The sequence below is a fragment of the Mytilus galloprovincialis genome, chromosome 6, assembly GCF_965363235.1.
Source record: "Mytilus galloprovincialis chromosome 6, xbMytGall1.hap1.1, whole genome shotgun sequence".
Lineage (NCBI taxonomy): Eukaryota > Metazoa > Mollusca > Bivalvia > Mytilida > Mytilidae > Mytilus > Mytilus galloprovincialis.
The window spans coordinates 33,246,694-33,265,449 of NC_134843.1; the positions used below are offsets into that span (position 1 = coordinate 33,246,694).

General features: G+C 32.3%; 1 protein-coding gene across 3 annotated transcripts in view; it reads right to left on the minus strand.

Moving 5' to 3' along the window:
* The window catches only part of LOC143079396 (uncharacterized), a 344,537-nt gene extending 326,097 nt beyond the window's left edge, over positions 1–18,440 (minus strand). For 2 of the 3 annotated variants that reach the window (XM_076254714.1, XM_076254711.1), the window contains exons 1-2: positions 18,248–18,440; positions 17,614–17,682 (exon numbers count right to left, since the gene is read on the minus strand). In XM_076254714.1, coding sequence (XP_076110829.1) covers positions 17,614–17,682; positions 18,248–18,422 — 244 coding nt within the window. In that variant the 5' untranslated portion in view covers positions 18,423–18,440. Of the gene's footprint in view, positions 1–13,129; positions 13,384–14,277; positions 14,515–17,613; positions 17,683–18,247 lie in introns of those variants that run through there. The other variant, XM_076254708.1, reaches the window with a different exon arrangement.
* Between the last annotated feature and the right edge of the window lie 316 nt (positions 18,441–18,756).

Sequence of the window (18,756 nt, forward strand, 5' to 3'; positions counted from 1 at the left end):
TTATTTTAATTTCCACTTATGCACACTTTACAAATATGTTCAAGTTTTTATTTTTACAAATTATTTGAAACATGAGAATAGAGGCAGCACGTTTAAACTACTGTCACTGTAAACTTGTATGATTACAAAAGGAGCACGAAGTATTTAACTCATTGAACTAAACATTATAGAAGGAAAATTGAAACACAAAAATAAAAAAGCAATGAAATAGAGTCCAATGACATAACTGCTTATGAAAGATAACAGTTGATTTCTTGTTAAACGGTTCATTTAGATATTTTTAAAGTTATTGGCGGTGTCAATATATTGGGTTTTTTTGTGAGGAAACATCAATCATGACCATGCAACAATGCATTTATTATAATGTTTACTCCTGAGTAAAATATTATTTAATTTTATCATGTAACAATGATTATCAATATTTTGTAATTGATTATTCAGATTTCACTTGTCAAGCTTCCTAATTTATCACATATTGACCATACTGTGTCCATACGCATATGATCCAAATACTCCTATGGTCCGGAAAATATACATTGTAATTATACAATAAATTGGTAATTGGTGAAGCTTGTATGGTAACTTATATACTTCCCTGTTGTTTGGTCTCTGATTGATAGGCTGGTTGATTATCATACAACAACTCCTCATTGTAGTAAATTGGCAAATTAAAGGAGTTATTCTGAATTATACAATCCGCTCTACCTCCTTAAATCCACCCCAATTTAAAAATTAAAATAGATATTAAAGATTTATTCTTATCTATTACGTAAGTCGTACATATTCATGCAGATTTTCACAAATATGAAATTTAATGTATTGAGGGTAGTCAGACAGTTGTTTCAATTGTAGTCCGACATTACATGGCAATTTTATGTAAATACGAGAACTACAACCTAGATTTCTATGACCATATACTGTTGACCTCAATGTTATTTTCTAACAAAGGCATCCTTAAGTTCTCTATCAATTCACTGGCCAGAAATAAAAAAAAAAAAACTATTTCGACCATCAATGCATGCATATGTCGTAAATTCTGACTTTAAGTATCTGTTAATTGCAGAGTCTTTTGACTTGTATCGCATTCTGTCATACCAGGACATTTTACATGTGGTATAGGTGTCGCTTCTTGTTGAATGGCGTATAGTGACCTATATCCGCTTACATTCTCGTCCTTTCTGAAGTTGGATAGTTTTCTAATTAAGAAATAATTCTTTCATGCCATGCTCTTTGCTAATTTTAACATGTGTAGGCATTATATTTGTCAATATCTTGTTACCGAGTGTGAGCGAGATATTAAATGTTAACAAATATAAATATCTAACCATCTTGAAATGAGCATAGATATAAAAAAGAAGATGTGGTATGATTGCCAATGAGACAACTGTCCACAAGAGACCAAAATGACACAGACATAGAGCATGGCATGATAGAATTATTTCGTTTCTGATAGGATTATTTTGAACTTTTGTAATTCGAAGCGGACCTATAATAAACGCTCTAAATGTCTTGATTTTAAGAACCAAAAACGGTATAGAAAATCGACAAAAAAAACCACACCAACAAAATGTCCATTTTGATCTCCGACGTTTTTTCAAAATTCATCTGACGTTGCAATTTTAATTGTAATGTCAATCCCGTGTAGCCAATGATTTATTGGAAATAGAACATGGCTTCTAAAATTAGATCCATAGCTAAATAAGAACTGGTAATCACACACCTTTCTATCTATATTTGTATCAACATTTAAACCCCTGATGATTATTATTTGCACTTAAATGAAAAACAACGCGTTTTTTGAAGGCATGTTAGAGCGTTATTTTTGAACGTAGGGTGCTATAATGATCCGGCTCGACTTTTTATTTCAAAATGCGACAACTATTTTCCAATACATATATTGTTTTTTCTCATTAAAACGTAAAATTGATTCTTCACTTGATATATTGATGCATATGCAAAAGGGGATTGAGGTGGGGATGGGGTATGCAAATAAGAAATTCTTACGTGAATGTTGTCATTAATAATACTCGTGCCTGCGTAATAATACATTCCACAGTGTGGTCTAAAATATGAGACATCACAATTTGTAGCTAAAAAGTCTTGCGAACAAGCCTTTAAAATATCCCTATAAATTGATATATTTCCGAGGATCTCCTATCAAAGTTATTTATTTTCAATTGGATCCTGTAAACGTAAAGCATATGTTGGTAATAAAGAGCTTCGACAGCGCCATGAGCGCATGATACTCATGTCGCTTTTTTAATAGAATAAAGTTCCATATCAGAAATTATAATGAAGTATAAAGGGACTAATAAAGTGCTTTTCTGTCATTTTAGGCGAAAGTTTGATTTACAGTCTAAGTTACAGCTTATGAAATCCAAACAAAAATTATTGTGTTCAATTGTGTTACTTTTAAAAATAAAATTGAGATAGATATATCCGAAATCAATTCATAGATTATTTTCTGAAAAATTCTTGGAAGGGATAATTTGGTTAATTTAATCAAATAATCACATTAGCTTTTTACTAGTGTTTGATGCATTTACGAATTTGCCATTTGGGTAGGGACTTTCAGTTTTGAATTATCCTCGGAGTTCTATGTTTTTGGGATTGAACAATTAACATGCATGGTCCGTAGTTTAAAAGTTGGATAATCATAAGTTTAACGCTTACAGCCCTATAACGTCCCGCTCATTTATAACTTTTTTTGTTTTTCTATTGTAACATATTTCTTACCAAGACCTCGTCTATTCTATTAATAATGTATTCGCAAACAATAAAGTTTATTACGCTATATAGATTATTTCAATCCACCAGAACAAGTAAAATCATCTTAATTTGTAATAATAATCTTCTGACTGGTTTTGAATGAATGGAAATTGAAGGATAACTTTGAAATACTTTTTCATTTTATTTACATTCCTTGACTTCGAATGTGCACTTTTTGAAGGATTTTCATTTAATTTGTATTTTAAAGTGGTATCAAAAAGCTGTTAAACAGTGTGTGCAAAATGTCACAAATCATATCGCTCATTTTAGTTCCTTAACTTGATTTTTAAAAATTACAATCAAAACCAGACAAGACAGTAAGTTTTAAGAAGGGTTATAATTGATCTAAGTATAATGATAATGGAAATCATCACGAGAACATTAATACATCCTACGTTTTAAATAAAAAAAATATCGCTCAAATTTTTGTGACGGAAGTATATTTTTTTTTATAACAGATAAGGTACAACCACCCAAAGAAACCAGCATTTATAGCTGTCGTGACATAAATGATGATTAATATAGTCATAAATATGGTTTACAAAAAAATATTTTTTCGAAATACTTGTTCTTTAATAGGATTTTCTACCATAGAAAACATCTGTATTTGGCAAAACATTTTTGAATTTTTTTCTCTAAATGCGACTCATTCAAACGATTGTGATTCGAACGTCATTGATAAGTCTTTGTAGACGAAACGCTTGTTTGACGTTCAATATATCAAGTCTGGTATTTATAATACCTTCATGTACACCCCCTTGGACCATGCCATTGTTGATGGTGGTTAATCATTACGGGGTTATTGAATTATCATTGGTATGTTCATCATTCTAGATTAGTAGTGCTGTCAGTAAAATTTTATGTGTCTGTTAATGTAAAAAGTTAGGTTAGCTATGAATCAAGGTTAACTCCATCATATTCTACATAAGGAAATATCCTTACCACGTCCGGAAAATGAAACATTGACATTTGATATTGAGGGACTTTCATACCTGAATTTTTAGTTAGAATGGTGAAGTTTTATCCAATTCCACTTGTAAAGAGAGTGTCACGTTCTGTACACGTTAATAACTTTTGCAACATATCTGTTAGGCATGTTTGGTGTGATTAAGTTTTTGTTTTTGACTTTTGATATGAAGGGACTTTCATACCTGTATTTTTAGTTAGAATGGTTAAGTTAAATCCAATTCCACTTGTAAAGAGAGTGTCAGGTTCTGTACACGTTATTAACCTTTGCAACATATATGTTAGGGGTCCGTAGCTTGCTAAGTATTTCTATCCCTTTCCAATATTTCCTCGTTTCCCAGTCGCAGTCGCAATTTCTCCTCAATTTTATTTCGGATAGTCTCAATTAAAAAACGTACCTTTTGCATATTATTGTTAATAGACCACTTTCGAGTTCATCCGTCACCGGAAAAAAACTCGTCAATTATACACGCCTTTGTGACGTCATTTACCAGATAGAGGGGCTCGCCTGTATCCCTGCACTATAAGCGTTCATCAAGCGTCTTAGTGGTGGTCATTGTGCAGGATAAACTAGGAATAAAGTTTGTTCACTAGGTAACTAATCACAATTCCTTAATGACATCGGTGCAGATTGTCTATTATGAGAATTTAATTTGCCGACTAATCCGTGCAATATCGCTTTATAGTTTTTCAACCACTCGCTCAACATTGAATCGGAAGTCACGACGCACCTAAACGCACGAGTGACGTTCACTAAAACCAAAGTTTTTGACGGAAATGCATCGAACTCGAAAGTTGTCTATTAGTTGTCGTCCTGAGCATGCATGAAATATTTGCAACTGGACGTATCGCCAAAAATCAATCAATCAATGTAAGCAATATGAAAAGTTTGGTATGTATGATGAGTGTATTTACAACCACGAGGACGATGCCATTTCCGAGTTTTCTTCTACGAAAATATCGCACTATAAATTTCGTTGTCTATAAATTTTAATATAGTCCCTACTGTGAGCAGTGTATTATTTGTAAAAGGTTTACATACCCCTTCCTAAATTTGTTTTCATGTTTAATGCCTTCAATTGCAAGTCGGGTGATGACATTGCATGGTAAAAAGGCGCCCTGAACATTAAAACAAAGAAGAAATTTTGTCAAGTTTAAAGAAATTAAAATGAGTATGTCTGAAGCTGTCAAATATAATCTCGGACCCCAATAGTACAAAATCGTCTATATTTTTTTAAGTAGAGTTGATAAGTTTCTGTTATAATGTCTTTCGTTTTGGTCATTTTTTTCAATAAATTTTTTTTCTTGCGCTGTATTTTTGTTTGAAAGTTTGCATCCGTAAAAGAAAGCGGCTCATTACATAATTAGACGACAAATACCGAAAATTTTGAATTTTTTGGTTTGGTTGTCATTGTTTATTTGTCTATATGGACTCACATCAAAGGCCTTAAAGGGTAAGTAGTTTGTGATTAGTTTTTACGATTAAATAATCGAGAGACGTGTAACTCACTGTGTACCCTGTGTTTCATTCATAACAATACATGTAAGAGGAGAACTACAATGTAGCTATTTGATTAGGTATTTAACATGTTTAATGGTAATCAAATTTAAAAAATATTTTTCTTTTTCAGATTCAAATCTAGCCAACAGATTTCTTCAGGCCATAGGCTGATAGGGGATGGAAATATCACGGAACTATTTGGTCAGTTTTCAGAGTATTAGCTGTCTTCTGATGAACTACACAGTTTTGACCTGGCAATAGCAACATATATAGTTTGTTTGGAGCCATGGCAGATATAATAGAAGACATCTTAGATAAACCGTTATAACACTATTCTAAAGCTTGATAAGCTATTTAAGTTCAGCCAAATATCAATTCTGACTGTGAGAGAGCATTTTCAATTATAAAGAAATTTACACTGAATTCTGAACAGAACTCAACAATCATGATATAGTGTGTGCCTTGTTATCAAGTAAATGTAACCAAACTGGTAGTTGTTTTGGATATATGTGCCTAGTGGTGTTAAAAACAGCAAAACAGACCACTGTTGATTACAATAAAAGTTTACAGTAGATTATTGTTTTTTATATTAACAAACTTGTAGAATGTGAAATTATGAACATCTACGTCACGCGTTTTCGGACGCTTTTTGACATGTCATGACATGATTTCTCATTGTCAGAGGTTGGCAAGTATGCACATTTATTACTGTTTCCAAATTGCTCATTATATCCTCAGTATGTTACGTTTTATTTTGACTGAATCAAAGTTAGTTCCCCTTTTGTATTTAAAATAAGTGTCCATACTGAAATTTTTTGGTCAAAATGGTACGCATCATTTTATTGAAGGGTCATTGCCCATGAAATGATTAAACGAAGAAATTGCTAATTAAAATTTTAAATTATGCAGCTACATGTACATTGTATCATGTTGTAAAGGTATCTTATCTTAATTATCAACCAAAGTCTATCACTACTATCCGCCTTTTCCAACATATTTTGTTTTAGTTCTATGAAAAGAAAATCGCCTTCAGTCCCGTTCATATTATTGTTAAAATGCAAATCTTTCTTATGTACAAATTTCTTTCTGAAAAAGAAATCCATACCTGCTAGACATTTCTCCAATTCATATATTTTCTGAAATTAGTTGGTAAACGTTTTGTTAAAGTACTATTACAATATCATTATTTTTTTATCAGCAATTTGACAGTAATTTACCTGGAAAAAGAATCAAGAAAATGAATTCTCGTTATAGGCAATATAATAAAATTGAGAATGGAAATGGGGAATGTGTCAAAGAGACAACAACCCGCCCAAATAAAAAACAACAGCAGAGGGTCACCAACAGGTCTTCAATGTAGCGAGAAATTCCCGCACCCGGAGGCGTCCTTCAGCTGGCCCCTAAACAAATATATACTAGTCCAGTGATAATGAACGCCATACTAATTTCCAAATTGTACACAAGAAACTAAAATTAAAATAACACAAGACTAACAAAGGCCAGAGGCTCCTGACTTGGGACAGGCGCAAAAATGCGGCGGGGTTAAACATGTTTGTGAGATCTCAAATATAAATATATTTACAGTCCGCCTGATCAGTGTATATAAAGTGCGAATCCAGCTAGTTCATTTTCACTGTTATATGCGGGTATGTCTATTGTAGAATTATGTGATAAATGCACTTGAAACAAATGAAAAAACTTAGTTGATGACTTTAGAATTTATGATAAATTGTATTTTCAAATTGAAATACAAACTCCTCATTCATTCTTTATCAAATATATAGCTTTTCACACTTGTAACAAAAACGCTTCTCAAAATGTCATATTGTATTCTTCAAATAACGTTTTTCCTTGATTTAAAAAAAAAATTAAAAGATATTTCTGTATTTTTAAGTCAAAGATTAATATGGCGGAGTTTAAGTGCAGTCTGTGTAAAATAGAGACGAGTACATTTGAGGACGTTATCTTCCACGCAATACATACACTTGCGAACAGAGAAATATGCATCTTGAAACGCAATGGTGACAGAAAAGCTTATAAAAGATTAACTTTCCCAGTTGTACCCTCAACTGCTTCAATTTCCATATTCTGAAAAAGACAGTTTTTGGTAGAATAAATGTTTTTGACTCGATTGTTGCTTGCATGATTTTTACTGTATAAGGTGAAACGGTATGTGACATAAATTATCCACAGTCATTAAAACATGAAATGTAAGGTGTGTGGGCGAACTTTTTTGTTTGCATTGGTACGTGACGTAGAGCACCCTTGATACAAAAAAAAATGATCCGTAATGCACAGTTCGATACCAGAGGAGGATTTAGGGGGGACAGGGGGTTGCCCCCTTTTTGGGAAAACATTTGGTTACTTTCATATGGAATCACTGGAGCGGGCCCCCTCTTAGGCAGTTATTGGGCCCTACTTATGAAAATGTCTAGATCCGCGAGTGGATACTACCACAGAGGTCAAACAATGCACAGTTGGGTTATTGTACACGACATGCATGCTATAATTCATGTTTGATGATCTTAGACCCTTTGGATCTCTATGTGGGCTAATTCGGTAACTTATGAAAATGCATGCATGGAATACATTTGTTATTGAAGGCATGACTGTAACAATATGATGAAGATAAATAAATATCTTATTCTGGGGTCTCATTGGGCGGGGGGTTTGGTCTGATACCTGATCCCGCTTACTGCTTTGTCAGATTCCCGTATCCCGCTTATACTATGCAGTTCTCATTTTTTGAAATTTTCCGTGTCCCGCTATAAATTATTTCTCGTTTTCACGATACAATCATTTGACTTTCACGTGTCACGCTTACAAAAAAATCGGCAATTCAGCGTCACGCTCATACCCCAACTTTTTGTTTTTTAAAATCAAGGTCATAAAAATCGCTCCACAAATTCGTAAATATCCTGGTGAAATTATACAATCAAAATTTCTATACATGCATTAAAATGAAAATATGTGCTAAGGCAGCAACCATTTGATTTTCTGGGGGGGGGGGCTATGGTTTTTTTTCTGGACAAATTTTTTTCTCAGAATCGAAAACAAATTATTTTTTTCTCCAAAAACTGGAAACAAACTTTTTTTTCCAAAAAAAAACATAGCCCCCCCCCCCCCCCCCCAGAAAATCAAATGGTTGCTGCCTAAGGTAAATATGTGTACGAAAGATGCATGCATATATATTTTATTTCGTTTGAAATTGGGGTTTTCCCGTTTGTTATTTGTAGTAATTATTTATATATGGGAACTAGTACAACTAGTTCTGAGACTGGTTCTACAACAGTATGTATTATTTATAAAGTTTGATGATAGGTGCATAATGCACGAGGGAAGTTTCGGCGGTTTCTACAGGCGGGATTTAATGGTACTATATAAAGTTTGGCATTTAAATGTATTAGTATCGAAGGTGCTCGCAGTTGCGTCGAATTAGAGTTGGTCACATTGGTATATTTACAGTTGCTGCTTTGTTTATTGTACGAACAGGCGTTGGAGGTTTTAGCCGAGGAAAAAGAAATAATGCAAACGAGAAACAATGTAATATGTCATGTATTTATATGTTGTTTGAATCGAAGAAATCTGTACAATAAAGTAAAATAAAATATTGTATCGCAAGAGAAAATAATATGTTACTGCGATCAACTAATCCTATATCTGTGTTTGTCTTGTTTATAGCCTATTGAATTTAGAGATTAAATACTTTAAATTCGGACGAGCAGGGCGAGGAAGAATTTAAGGTCCGACATCAATGACCAGTAAAATTAAAATCAATAGTTAAGTTAAGAATAAAACTTTCCATATCCAAAAACAGAAATAAAACTTCCAAGACAAAATGTCACTCAGTTTTTCTTACAAATTCAGACAAAATTCACACAAAACAAATAAAACAAATACGCAGTCCGACTGCCCGTAGAAAATAGAGAAAATTTATAAAAAAGGAAGATGTAAGGATTTTTATTAATCAGAAAATCCAGGCCGTTCGTTTGGCTGTCCGTGATATATAAGTATGCATTCACGTTCAGTCATAATATGGACGCTAAGTCCGATGCCTCGCGTAGAAAGAGACAGTGCCATGCAAACTTTTAAGCAATGAATCAATGAATCAACCAACCAATCAATCAATCAATCTGTTTAATACTGGGTCCAAGATCTCATTTGTTTCTTTTTCGCTTGTTTAAAGAGACCCTATCCCACGTACTATTTATGCCATCAACCAACCTACCAAACAACCAACGAACCAACCAACCATCCAATCAATCAATCAATCGATGCATACACGCATCCATGTGTCGGTTACGTGTGTTTAAAACGGGTCCAATATCTCATTTTGTTCTATTTTGCTTGTTTCAAGAGATGCTATACCATGTATTTATTATTCAACCAACCAACTAACAAAAAACAAACTACCTAAATCAGTCAATCAATAAAACAATGCAAGCATGTATATGTTGGTCCCATGTTTTTCATACGGTTTCCACGATCTCATGTGTTGCCTTTTCTTTTGTTTTACGAGTTCCTATCACATGTGTTCTACTAGTCAATCAATCGTTCAATCATAAAACAAACAAAAAGACAACCTAATCAATCAATCGTTTCGGAATAGAAAGACAGTAAAGCAATTGATTTGTATTGTTGATATAATTTGTTCGTAAACTAGTACACCATAATTGTAAAAAAAAAGGTACGATTATTGAATTTGCCGTAATTATCTAAAAGAAATGCACTACGAACGAGCTGTGTTCTTGTACCAACTGTTTACACAACTATTAATTTGTCGACGTACCAAGGATTTTCTTACTGAAGCAGTGTTACACACATTGTTTAGAATTGAGAGTGCTCAATGCTCTTCAATTTCAAAATTTATTTAGTCTTTTCAACTCTTTTGATTTTAGTGATGAGTCTTGTGTAAAAGAACGCACGTCTGGTATGCAATTCTTTTTAAAGTGAGATTTTCTCGCTGTATTGAAGACCCATTTGTAGCCTTCTGCTGTTTTCTGCTTTTAAGTCATGTTGTTGTATCTATGACATATTCCACATTTTGTTCTCAATTTTATTATAACTCAATATGATAATAGTTATCAAAGGTACCAGGGTTATAATTTAGTACGCCAGACGCGCGTTTCGTCTACATAAAACTCATCAGTGACGCTCAAATCAAAATATTTATAAAGCCAAACAAGTACAAAGTTGAAGAGCATTGAGGATCCAAAATTCCAAAACAGTAGTGCCAAATATGGCTAAGGTAAACATGTAAAAATCTGGCACAGCGATGTAATTCTCCACAAAATGCATATTTATTCAGAGAAAAATAATTGATTTTCACGGTTTCAAAATACATGCATATGCTTTCTATGTTTCTATTTTTTCACCTTTATAAATAATGATGCAACTAATAGTTGGATACAACACCAAAATCAACTTTTGTTTTATTTCATAGTACAGTGACCTTGACCCTTTTCATTTGCTGATCCAATATATGCTTCTTTCTTTTGCCTAGGCTATAGATATTTCAATTCATTTCATATTATGTAACAGTAACCTTAAATTTTTGACATACACATCATTAGGATTCCTATCACATGTGTTCTACTAGTCAATCAATCGTTCAATCATAAAACAAACAAAAAGACAACCTAATCAATCAATCGTTTCGGAATAGAAAGACAGTAAAGCAATTGATTTGTATTGTTGATATAATTTGTTCGTAAACTAGTACACCATAATTGTAAAAAAAAAGGTACGATTATTGAATTTGCCGTAATTATCTAAAAGAAATGCACTACGAACGAGCTGTGTTCTTGTACCAACTGTTTACACAACTATTAATTTGTCGACGTACCAAGGATTTTCTTACTGAAGCAGTGTTACACACATTGTTTAGAATTGAGAGTACTCAATGCTCTTCAATTTCAAAATTTATTTAGTCTTTTCAACTCTTTTGATTTTAGTGATGAGTCTTGTGTAAAAGAACGCACGTCTGGTATGCAATTCTTTTTAAAGTGAGATTTTCTCGCTGTATTGAAGACCCATTTGTAGCCTTCTGCTGTTTTCTGCTTTTAAGTCATGTTGTTGTATCTATGACATATTCCACATTTTGTTCTCAATTTTATTATAACTCAATATGATAATAGTTATCAAAGGTACCAGGGTTATAATTTAGTACGCCAGACGCGCGTTTCGTCTACATAAAACTCATCAGTGACGCTCAAATCAAAATATTTATAAAGCCAAACAAGTACAAAGTTGAAGAGCATTGAGGATCCAAAATTCCAAAACAGTAGTGCCAAATATGGCTAAGGTAAACATGTAAAAATCTGGCACAGCGATGTAATTCTCCACAAAATGCATATTTATTCAGAGAAAAATAATTGATTTTCACGGTTTCAAAATACATGCATATGCTTTCTATGTTTCTATTTTTTCACCTTTATAAATATTGATGCAACTAATAGTTGGATACAACACCAAAATCAACTTTTGTTTTATTTCATAGTACAGTGACCTTGACCCTTTTCATTTGCTGATCCAATATATGCTTCTTTCTTTTGCCTAGGCTATAGATATTTCAATTCATTTCATATTATGTAACAGTAACCTTAAATTTTTGACATACACATCATTAGGATTCCTTTCATGTGTTATATCTCGTCTTTATTAGTTTCATTCCAATCAAGAAAGAGAAACTCCAGTTTCTATCAGGAAACATTTTGTCGAAACAAAAAGTTTCTAATAACCTTGACGTATTGACCCGAAATGCAATACTCTGAATTTTCTTTTGTCTCCATAAAATTGTCATTTAAATCAAGCAAAAGATACATGTTTCGGACACTCGTACTTAGGGACAAAGTACGAAAATACTGCGTATCGTATGCTGTTAAAATTTTTAAAGGGAATCATAATATCAAGTAGGTTTTCTAGGAACATTGCAAAAGAAAACCAAACAGAACATCATCTACTTGTTTCCTGTTAAGATATGACAATTGTGAAATTAATAATAAATGCCAATTATTCAATTACTGGTGCATAGTCGATTCCCCATCTGGTTGAATGCAAGTCCCCAAAGTTCTCATCGGCGCAGTAGTCTGGTATTTTCGGTAATGACATGATTTTTAGCATGTTTATGTCTTCAATTCTCAATTGAAAGATAAAGAAATGAAACACTCTCAATCAAGTCGATCTTGAATTTGGCTATTTCTTTTATGTATCTTATGTACTGATCCAAACGTTTGTACCTATCTATACGTCCTTGACTTTCAAAAGCCTGAGTTTGAGTGTTCCTAATGAAAGTAAATCCCTAAAGCGCGTTTTTTTTTTTTTTTATATTTATAAAGTGTAATTTTCATGCTTAAATAATAAGAATGAATTTTGTTGAATCGATAACGTAAAAACATAGCGATGGATTAATTAATTGGTATTTAACTCTATTTCTAGCACTTTTGTGTTATTTCGTGGCATTCAGTTTTATTGGCAGGGGAAGCTAGGGTGCCCGGAGAAAACCACCAATCTTCGATAAGAAAACTAAGATTAGAGTCAAATGCACCTGTCACTTACATGATTTTTACTCACAACCCTAGTGTTGACAGACTATTGATAAAGACAAGTATAGGATTTGAATCAATTGCGATAGGTTTTTACATCATAACTAACCAGGTGAAAAATCTAAAGAATGATAAACACAACTTGATTAACATTCACGAGTTCCTCACTTAAAAAACGGGAATAAAAGAACAATCATTGCCTGTTGACCTCGATATCAGCAAACAGCTGCAAACACAAACTTATATCATATGATAAAGAAACCTGTTATTCATATTTGACATTAAACTGAAGTACAGTATATTACCCTGTAAAATAAACTTTTACATAGAAAATAAGTGAAAAAACGAGAACGTTACATTATTTTTATTTTGTACAAACGGTACAAAGCACTTCAGTATTATCTTTGTATGGTGGACATCTCAGACTACCACATTTCGCTCTAACAGGAAAGATCAAAGCACCATTTTCATTGGATGCTCGATCGTCCAATGGTTTTGCATCCCCGTCCAAACAGATATAGTCTTTATTGTTATGAGTAATGTGTTCACTAATCAAAAAACCGCTGTACTCTGATTGCCAGCCTTTGTAACAGGACTTCCTTCCTTAATTATGAAAAAAAGAAATTTAAAATATGATATTTTTATATTAAAACATATTTAAAATATACTTCATACTTTGAAATAATGATTGCGATAATACAGAACAAAGCATAATTTAAAGCAGTTGCATACAAGATTATTTCATATTTATAATCAACAATATGATGTGACAATGTAGGTTTTTATTAACCAACTACAATGTAAGTACATTATTGCCAAAAATGACTGTTTATTACAAACCTTAACTGGGCTTAATACAGACAAACTGGGCATATATAAAGGGCCATTACAGAAAAACAGGACCATTACAGAAAAAACAGGGCCATTACAGAAAAACACTGTTAATATCAAATATGATATATTATATAATGAAATTTAATTATGTTTTGAAAATAATATAAGTACAAGACTTTTTTGTATTTTATTTAATTTAGTGACCAGCAACCAACATTAGAGGAACCATATATAGGGATCAATGTTCATCCTGTTTTTCAACACATAACTTCTGTCAACTTAATATCTGGGATATTTGGTATATTAACAGCTTTATTATGGTGAAGTACAAATTATTTTTTTCAAATTAACTGTCATTAAAAGAGTAGAGAGTACATCATCAATTTGGCAGCAACACATACACTTGTGTTCAGTTGTTTAATAAATGTATTAAGAAATGGGTGTTTCGGTCAGTAATAATGGCCTCGGATGTCTGTAATGGCCCTCAGCGTTGCCTCGGGCCATAACAGACGTCCTCGACCATTATTACAGACCTTGGACATATAACAGGGCCATTATAAAATCACCCATTAATTAATACTATAATATTGGACCAATTATTTTAAAACATATTTATTAAACTTTTCAAATATTGGTACAAGCAAATGTCTAAAATGTAATTACCTGGTATCATTAAAACAGAAACTTTTCCTTTCCGCCTGCATACAGCACACTGGACCTCTTTTTGGGTCAAACTAGCAGGTAAACCGGATGGTTTTGAGCTGGAAGTTATCTCATACTCTGCGCCATATAGTCCATCATTTCCATAGGAGTATGCTTCGCCATTTTCTGGATCACTGGGTAAACAGAGGTAGTTAGAACCTCCTCCTTTGTTATCGTATCGGTTACCTCCAGCTTGACCTGCATAGGTTCTAAGTAATCTTATTACAAATTTGATATTTCTGATTATGTATTTGTAACAATGACAAAGATATCGCAAAAAGTTGTATTTGAATTCTAGGTAATATCATTCCAGGAGTCGAGACAATAAAGACGAATTTGAATCCGTGTTGCAGATTGCAAATATGTAAAACAATAATGCGTTAAAAAATGGCATCGTGAGAAAAAGAAAATGATTAATTAAATAATGTATATTAATATAAACCGTTGGCACAACTTATTTGAATTTTGGGTCATCAATACTCTTCATCTTTGTTTGGCTTTCTTTACTATTTTGACCTGAACGTCACTGATGAATCTTATGTAGACGAAAAAGTAGCCACAAAACCAGGTTCAACCCACCATTTTGTCTTAAATGTCTTGTACAGAGTCATGAAAATGGCAATTGTTATCTTATAGTTCGTGTCTGTGTGCGTTGCATTGTCGTATGGGTTTTTGTTGCATTTTAGTGTTTCTGTTGTTTCGTTGTCTTCTTCGATTTTATTATGTAACCCGGATTTGTTTTTTCTCAATTGATTTATGACTTTCGAACAGCTGTACACTACTGTTGCTTTTTTTTTTTAGCCTAAATAATAAATTGAATAACACAGACACATGTTTTTTCCACCAGGTAATTCTAGTTTAAACTGTATACGTTTGTCGTGTGTAAAATTTAAATTTTATTTCAATCGTATGATAGAAAAAATATTTTTTCAAGACAAATATTATTAAGAATCTGGACCCTTTTCATCACAGAATATAAAAAATAAGCTTATATAAAAGTTTAGATAATCAGAGTCAAATTATAACAAATGTTTTGATATAATTAGATTAGGAAAAAATATTAAGGTATTAAAAACTTCAAAAAGAAGCGGGGTATAGCAAATGGACAATCAAAAAGTTGAGGAAAAACCGACGAAACCACGAGAAAAACGAAAATCAACAAAAAGACATAGAACAGTGAATAAAAACCTTCCTAGTGAAACTAAATACTGAGCATAAAAAAGTGAGTGCGGAGATTTAAATTTAATTAGATTGACCTCCAGCCTGTCCTGATTAAGATTAACTTGATTATCTTATTACAAAACAAATGAAGTATTTTAGATTATATATTCATATTTGTACGTTAAAATGACAAAGATATCGCAAACTAATTTTAAGTATAAACAACATGTCAGTAGTAGAGACAATAAGTTCGACTTTGAATCTGTGGTGTAGATTGTTAAGAAAGCATTAGAAAATGTTTTATTTTAAAAAGTGTCTCTCTCAATAAATTTAACCTTCTCCAGACCCTAGCCATGTAACATATTCAGATTTAACTAAAACCTGAAACAAACAGGTACATTTTTTTTTAAATTAATGAATATCAAACCTACTATAGGGGGAGTAAATTATTTGTGCTACAAAAGTTTTTTGTAAGGTTTAATGAGACAGTAACCTGAAGATAAAACATAAGTAAATTTTAATATATCTAAAATATACATCATCAAATATATAAATATACGGTTAAAAAAGATATTATTCTCAAGCATAGAATTATATATTTGTAGGATTCGGCGGTGCGATTGGGACGCTGAAGTGCGATGGTCGCGCTGAAGTGCGATGTTCCACGCCGAAGTACGATGGTCCTTACGCGGAGGTGCGATGGTTTAACATGATGCTTGAATAGTGTGACGTTTTCAAATACAACATGGATTCAAAGGCAGGATGATAGAATTGTAGATGAAGGTTTCGTGCTAACTGAGGAAAGGGAGGGAAAACGAAATAAACGAACATTTCAAGTCCAGGAAAGTTTTTTACATTACATGTGGACGCAATTTATGAGGAGCAAAGTGCATGAAAGATAAATTTGATCAGCAAATGGGCGAATCAGTGTTCCAGAATTATGCCGCAAACTTTTTGCACTGTAAATAAAGTATATTTATCTTTATATTCGTTAAAACTGAGGAAAGGAGACCAATCACTGTTTTTATCATATCTATTATAATTTTGTCGAGTTTTCATTATGTTTGTTTTGTCCATGTATTTGCCATAACTAAAATTGGTTTTTGTTTGTTTTGCAAAAAAAGAATTATATATTAAATTTGATTTATCTTAAAGTAAACCTCACATGATTTCATGTAGACAATTTCAAAAAACAAATTGCTAGTATTAGCAATCTTTTGTTATATCAAGTTGATATAATGTTGTTTTATTTCCGAGATAAATCGTGATTTGTTATACATGTTATAACACCGTCGCATTGTGGCTTCTGTGATAATTGAATGATAAAAACATCATTTTTTTAAATTTAAACTGAACGTTGCGTTAAAAAAAATTCGGATTCGGACAAATACCCTACCCTACCCCTTTCAGAAGTTAAATAGTTGCTCCTTTAATGATGCTATTTCATTTAAACATCTCGTGTCTTTTTTGCTTGTATACTCAATGTCACAGAGAGACCACCGCACTTCAGCGTAGCTATAAGGGTATACGATACAGTTACAGGGGGGTAAATGACGTTGTTAACGTAAATGGTTATTTTCGCGACGTCAAACTATGACTTATCTCGAAAAGATTCAGTTTTCGACTGATATTTATCATTCAAACTTATCTAACTTGAAAACGAGTTCATGGGCCCCTCTTTTTTAAAATGTCATTTGGTTTGATTACGTAAGAAGATTATGTGTGCCAATTTTTATAAAAACGTAAATAGTGCAATTTTTTTTAATTGACAAATTACAGCAAAAAAATGACGTTTTATTTCTACATTCGTGAACATTTGATAAATATGAGTTATTTGAAAAACAAATTGCAAAAATTTAAATGACAGTTATATAAAACAGAATTTACAAATAATTTAGCAAAATACAGCTTGTGTTTATCTTTTAAAACAAAAAAGTTATGTATTTCTGTCGAAAAGAAAAATATGTCCACAAATCCGAATTTTACTCAAAAAGTAGCACATGAAGGTATATTTTTTATTACATATTTGATTTAATCAGGCACAAATAGATTTTTAAAAGAAAAAACAAAAGTACATGTATACGATTTAAACGAACTACATTTACTTAACATGATAATAACGGGAAAACACCATACCTGTATACACAATGTCCGAATTTTCAGGACAAGTTTTCTTCCCCCATCTGACATATGTCACACCAATATCTTAAATATACAAAGTAAATCGTTAATTTATCTTAAAATGTTTATACAATTGCAAATTTAACAAAAGCTAAATTCTTTATATGATGATCACACCAAACAGTTTCATAAGAAAGAATGTTTAAAGTTTTCTGCGGTCCGCTCGTCTGATCTGTAACTTTAATGCTGGTTTCCTCTTCCTGAGTATGACAATGAATGAATATCTTTGCATTTGCGTGATGGGTGATGCGTACATAAGTGCATAAGTGGATAGTCTTGCCTGGTCATCATATATTGGTTTACTTCTATTGGAGTTCTGCGAATTTCCGTTATAGGGATATGGCAGTTGTTTTAAATACCGTTTGTTTTTGACAATTTGTTTGGACTTATCCTTTTAGAATTTGCCTTGGAGTAAGTTTTTTTAATTGGTTACATTTTGTTTGTTTGTTATTTTGATTTGTACCTTTTTGATGCAAATTTACCAGATTTAAACACTAGTTAACTACTGTCGCATGATCATCAATTCAAAAATAGATTGTCAATTCATGCGATCAAAACTTTAAGGGAAATTGAATGCAGAAAGGCTTACCATGTTGTGAAGTTGTTACAGGACAGTCTGCTTTCCGGGAAGTATGCAAGTAATGCTTCATCATATCAATAAGAGATTGGTCTGATGGTGTCAGGCTGTATTCTTTACAATCATGTCCATAAGTACAAACTATAACGGTAACAATGACAGTGACAAAGCTGCTGTATGTAGACATTCTGAAAATTTAGTAATAGTAATCATATAATAGAATAAAATAAACATAAAGTTTAACATAAAAATAACAACACAATGAACAAAATAACATAAGTACATATTACTTTTACCTTTCAGACTGCCAGGAATGAATCTTTGCGTAAATGCAGGTTCTTCATTATATCTATATCACGGATCGATCAATATTTTCTAATTTGGAAATAGCGTGTAGAATACATACAATAGCGTAACATTATACTTTGACATTTTAAGTGAAATTAAGTCTTATAATTTTTCTATTGAATTCAAAGAAACCACTATGTATTTTTTTAAATATTGAACAAAACTTTGTAACG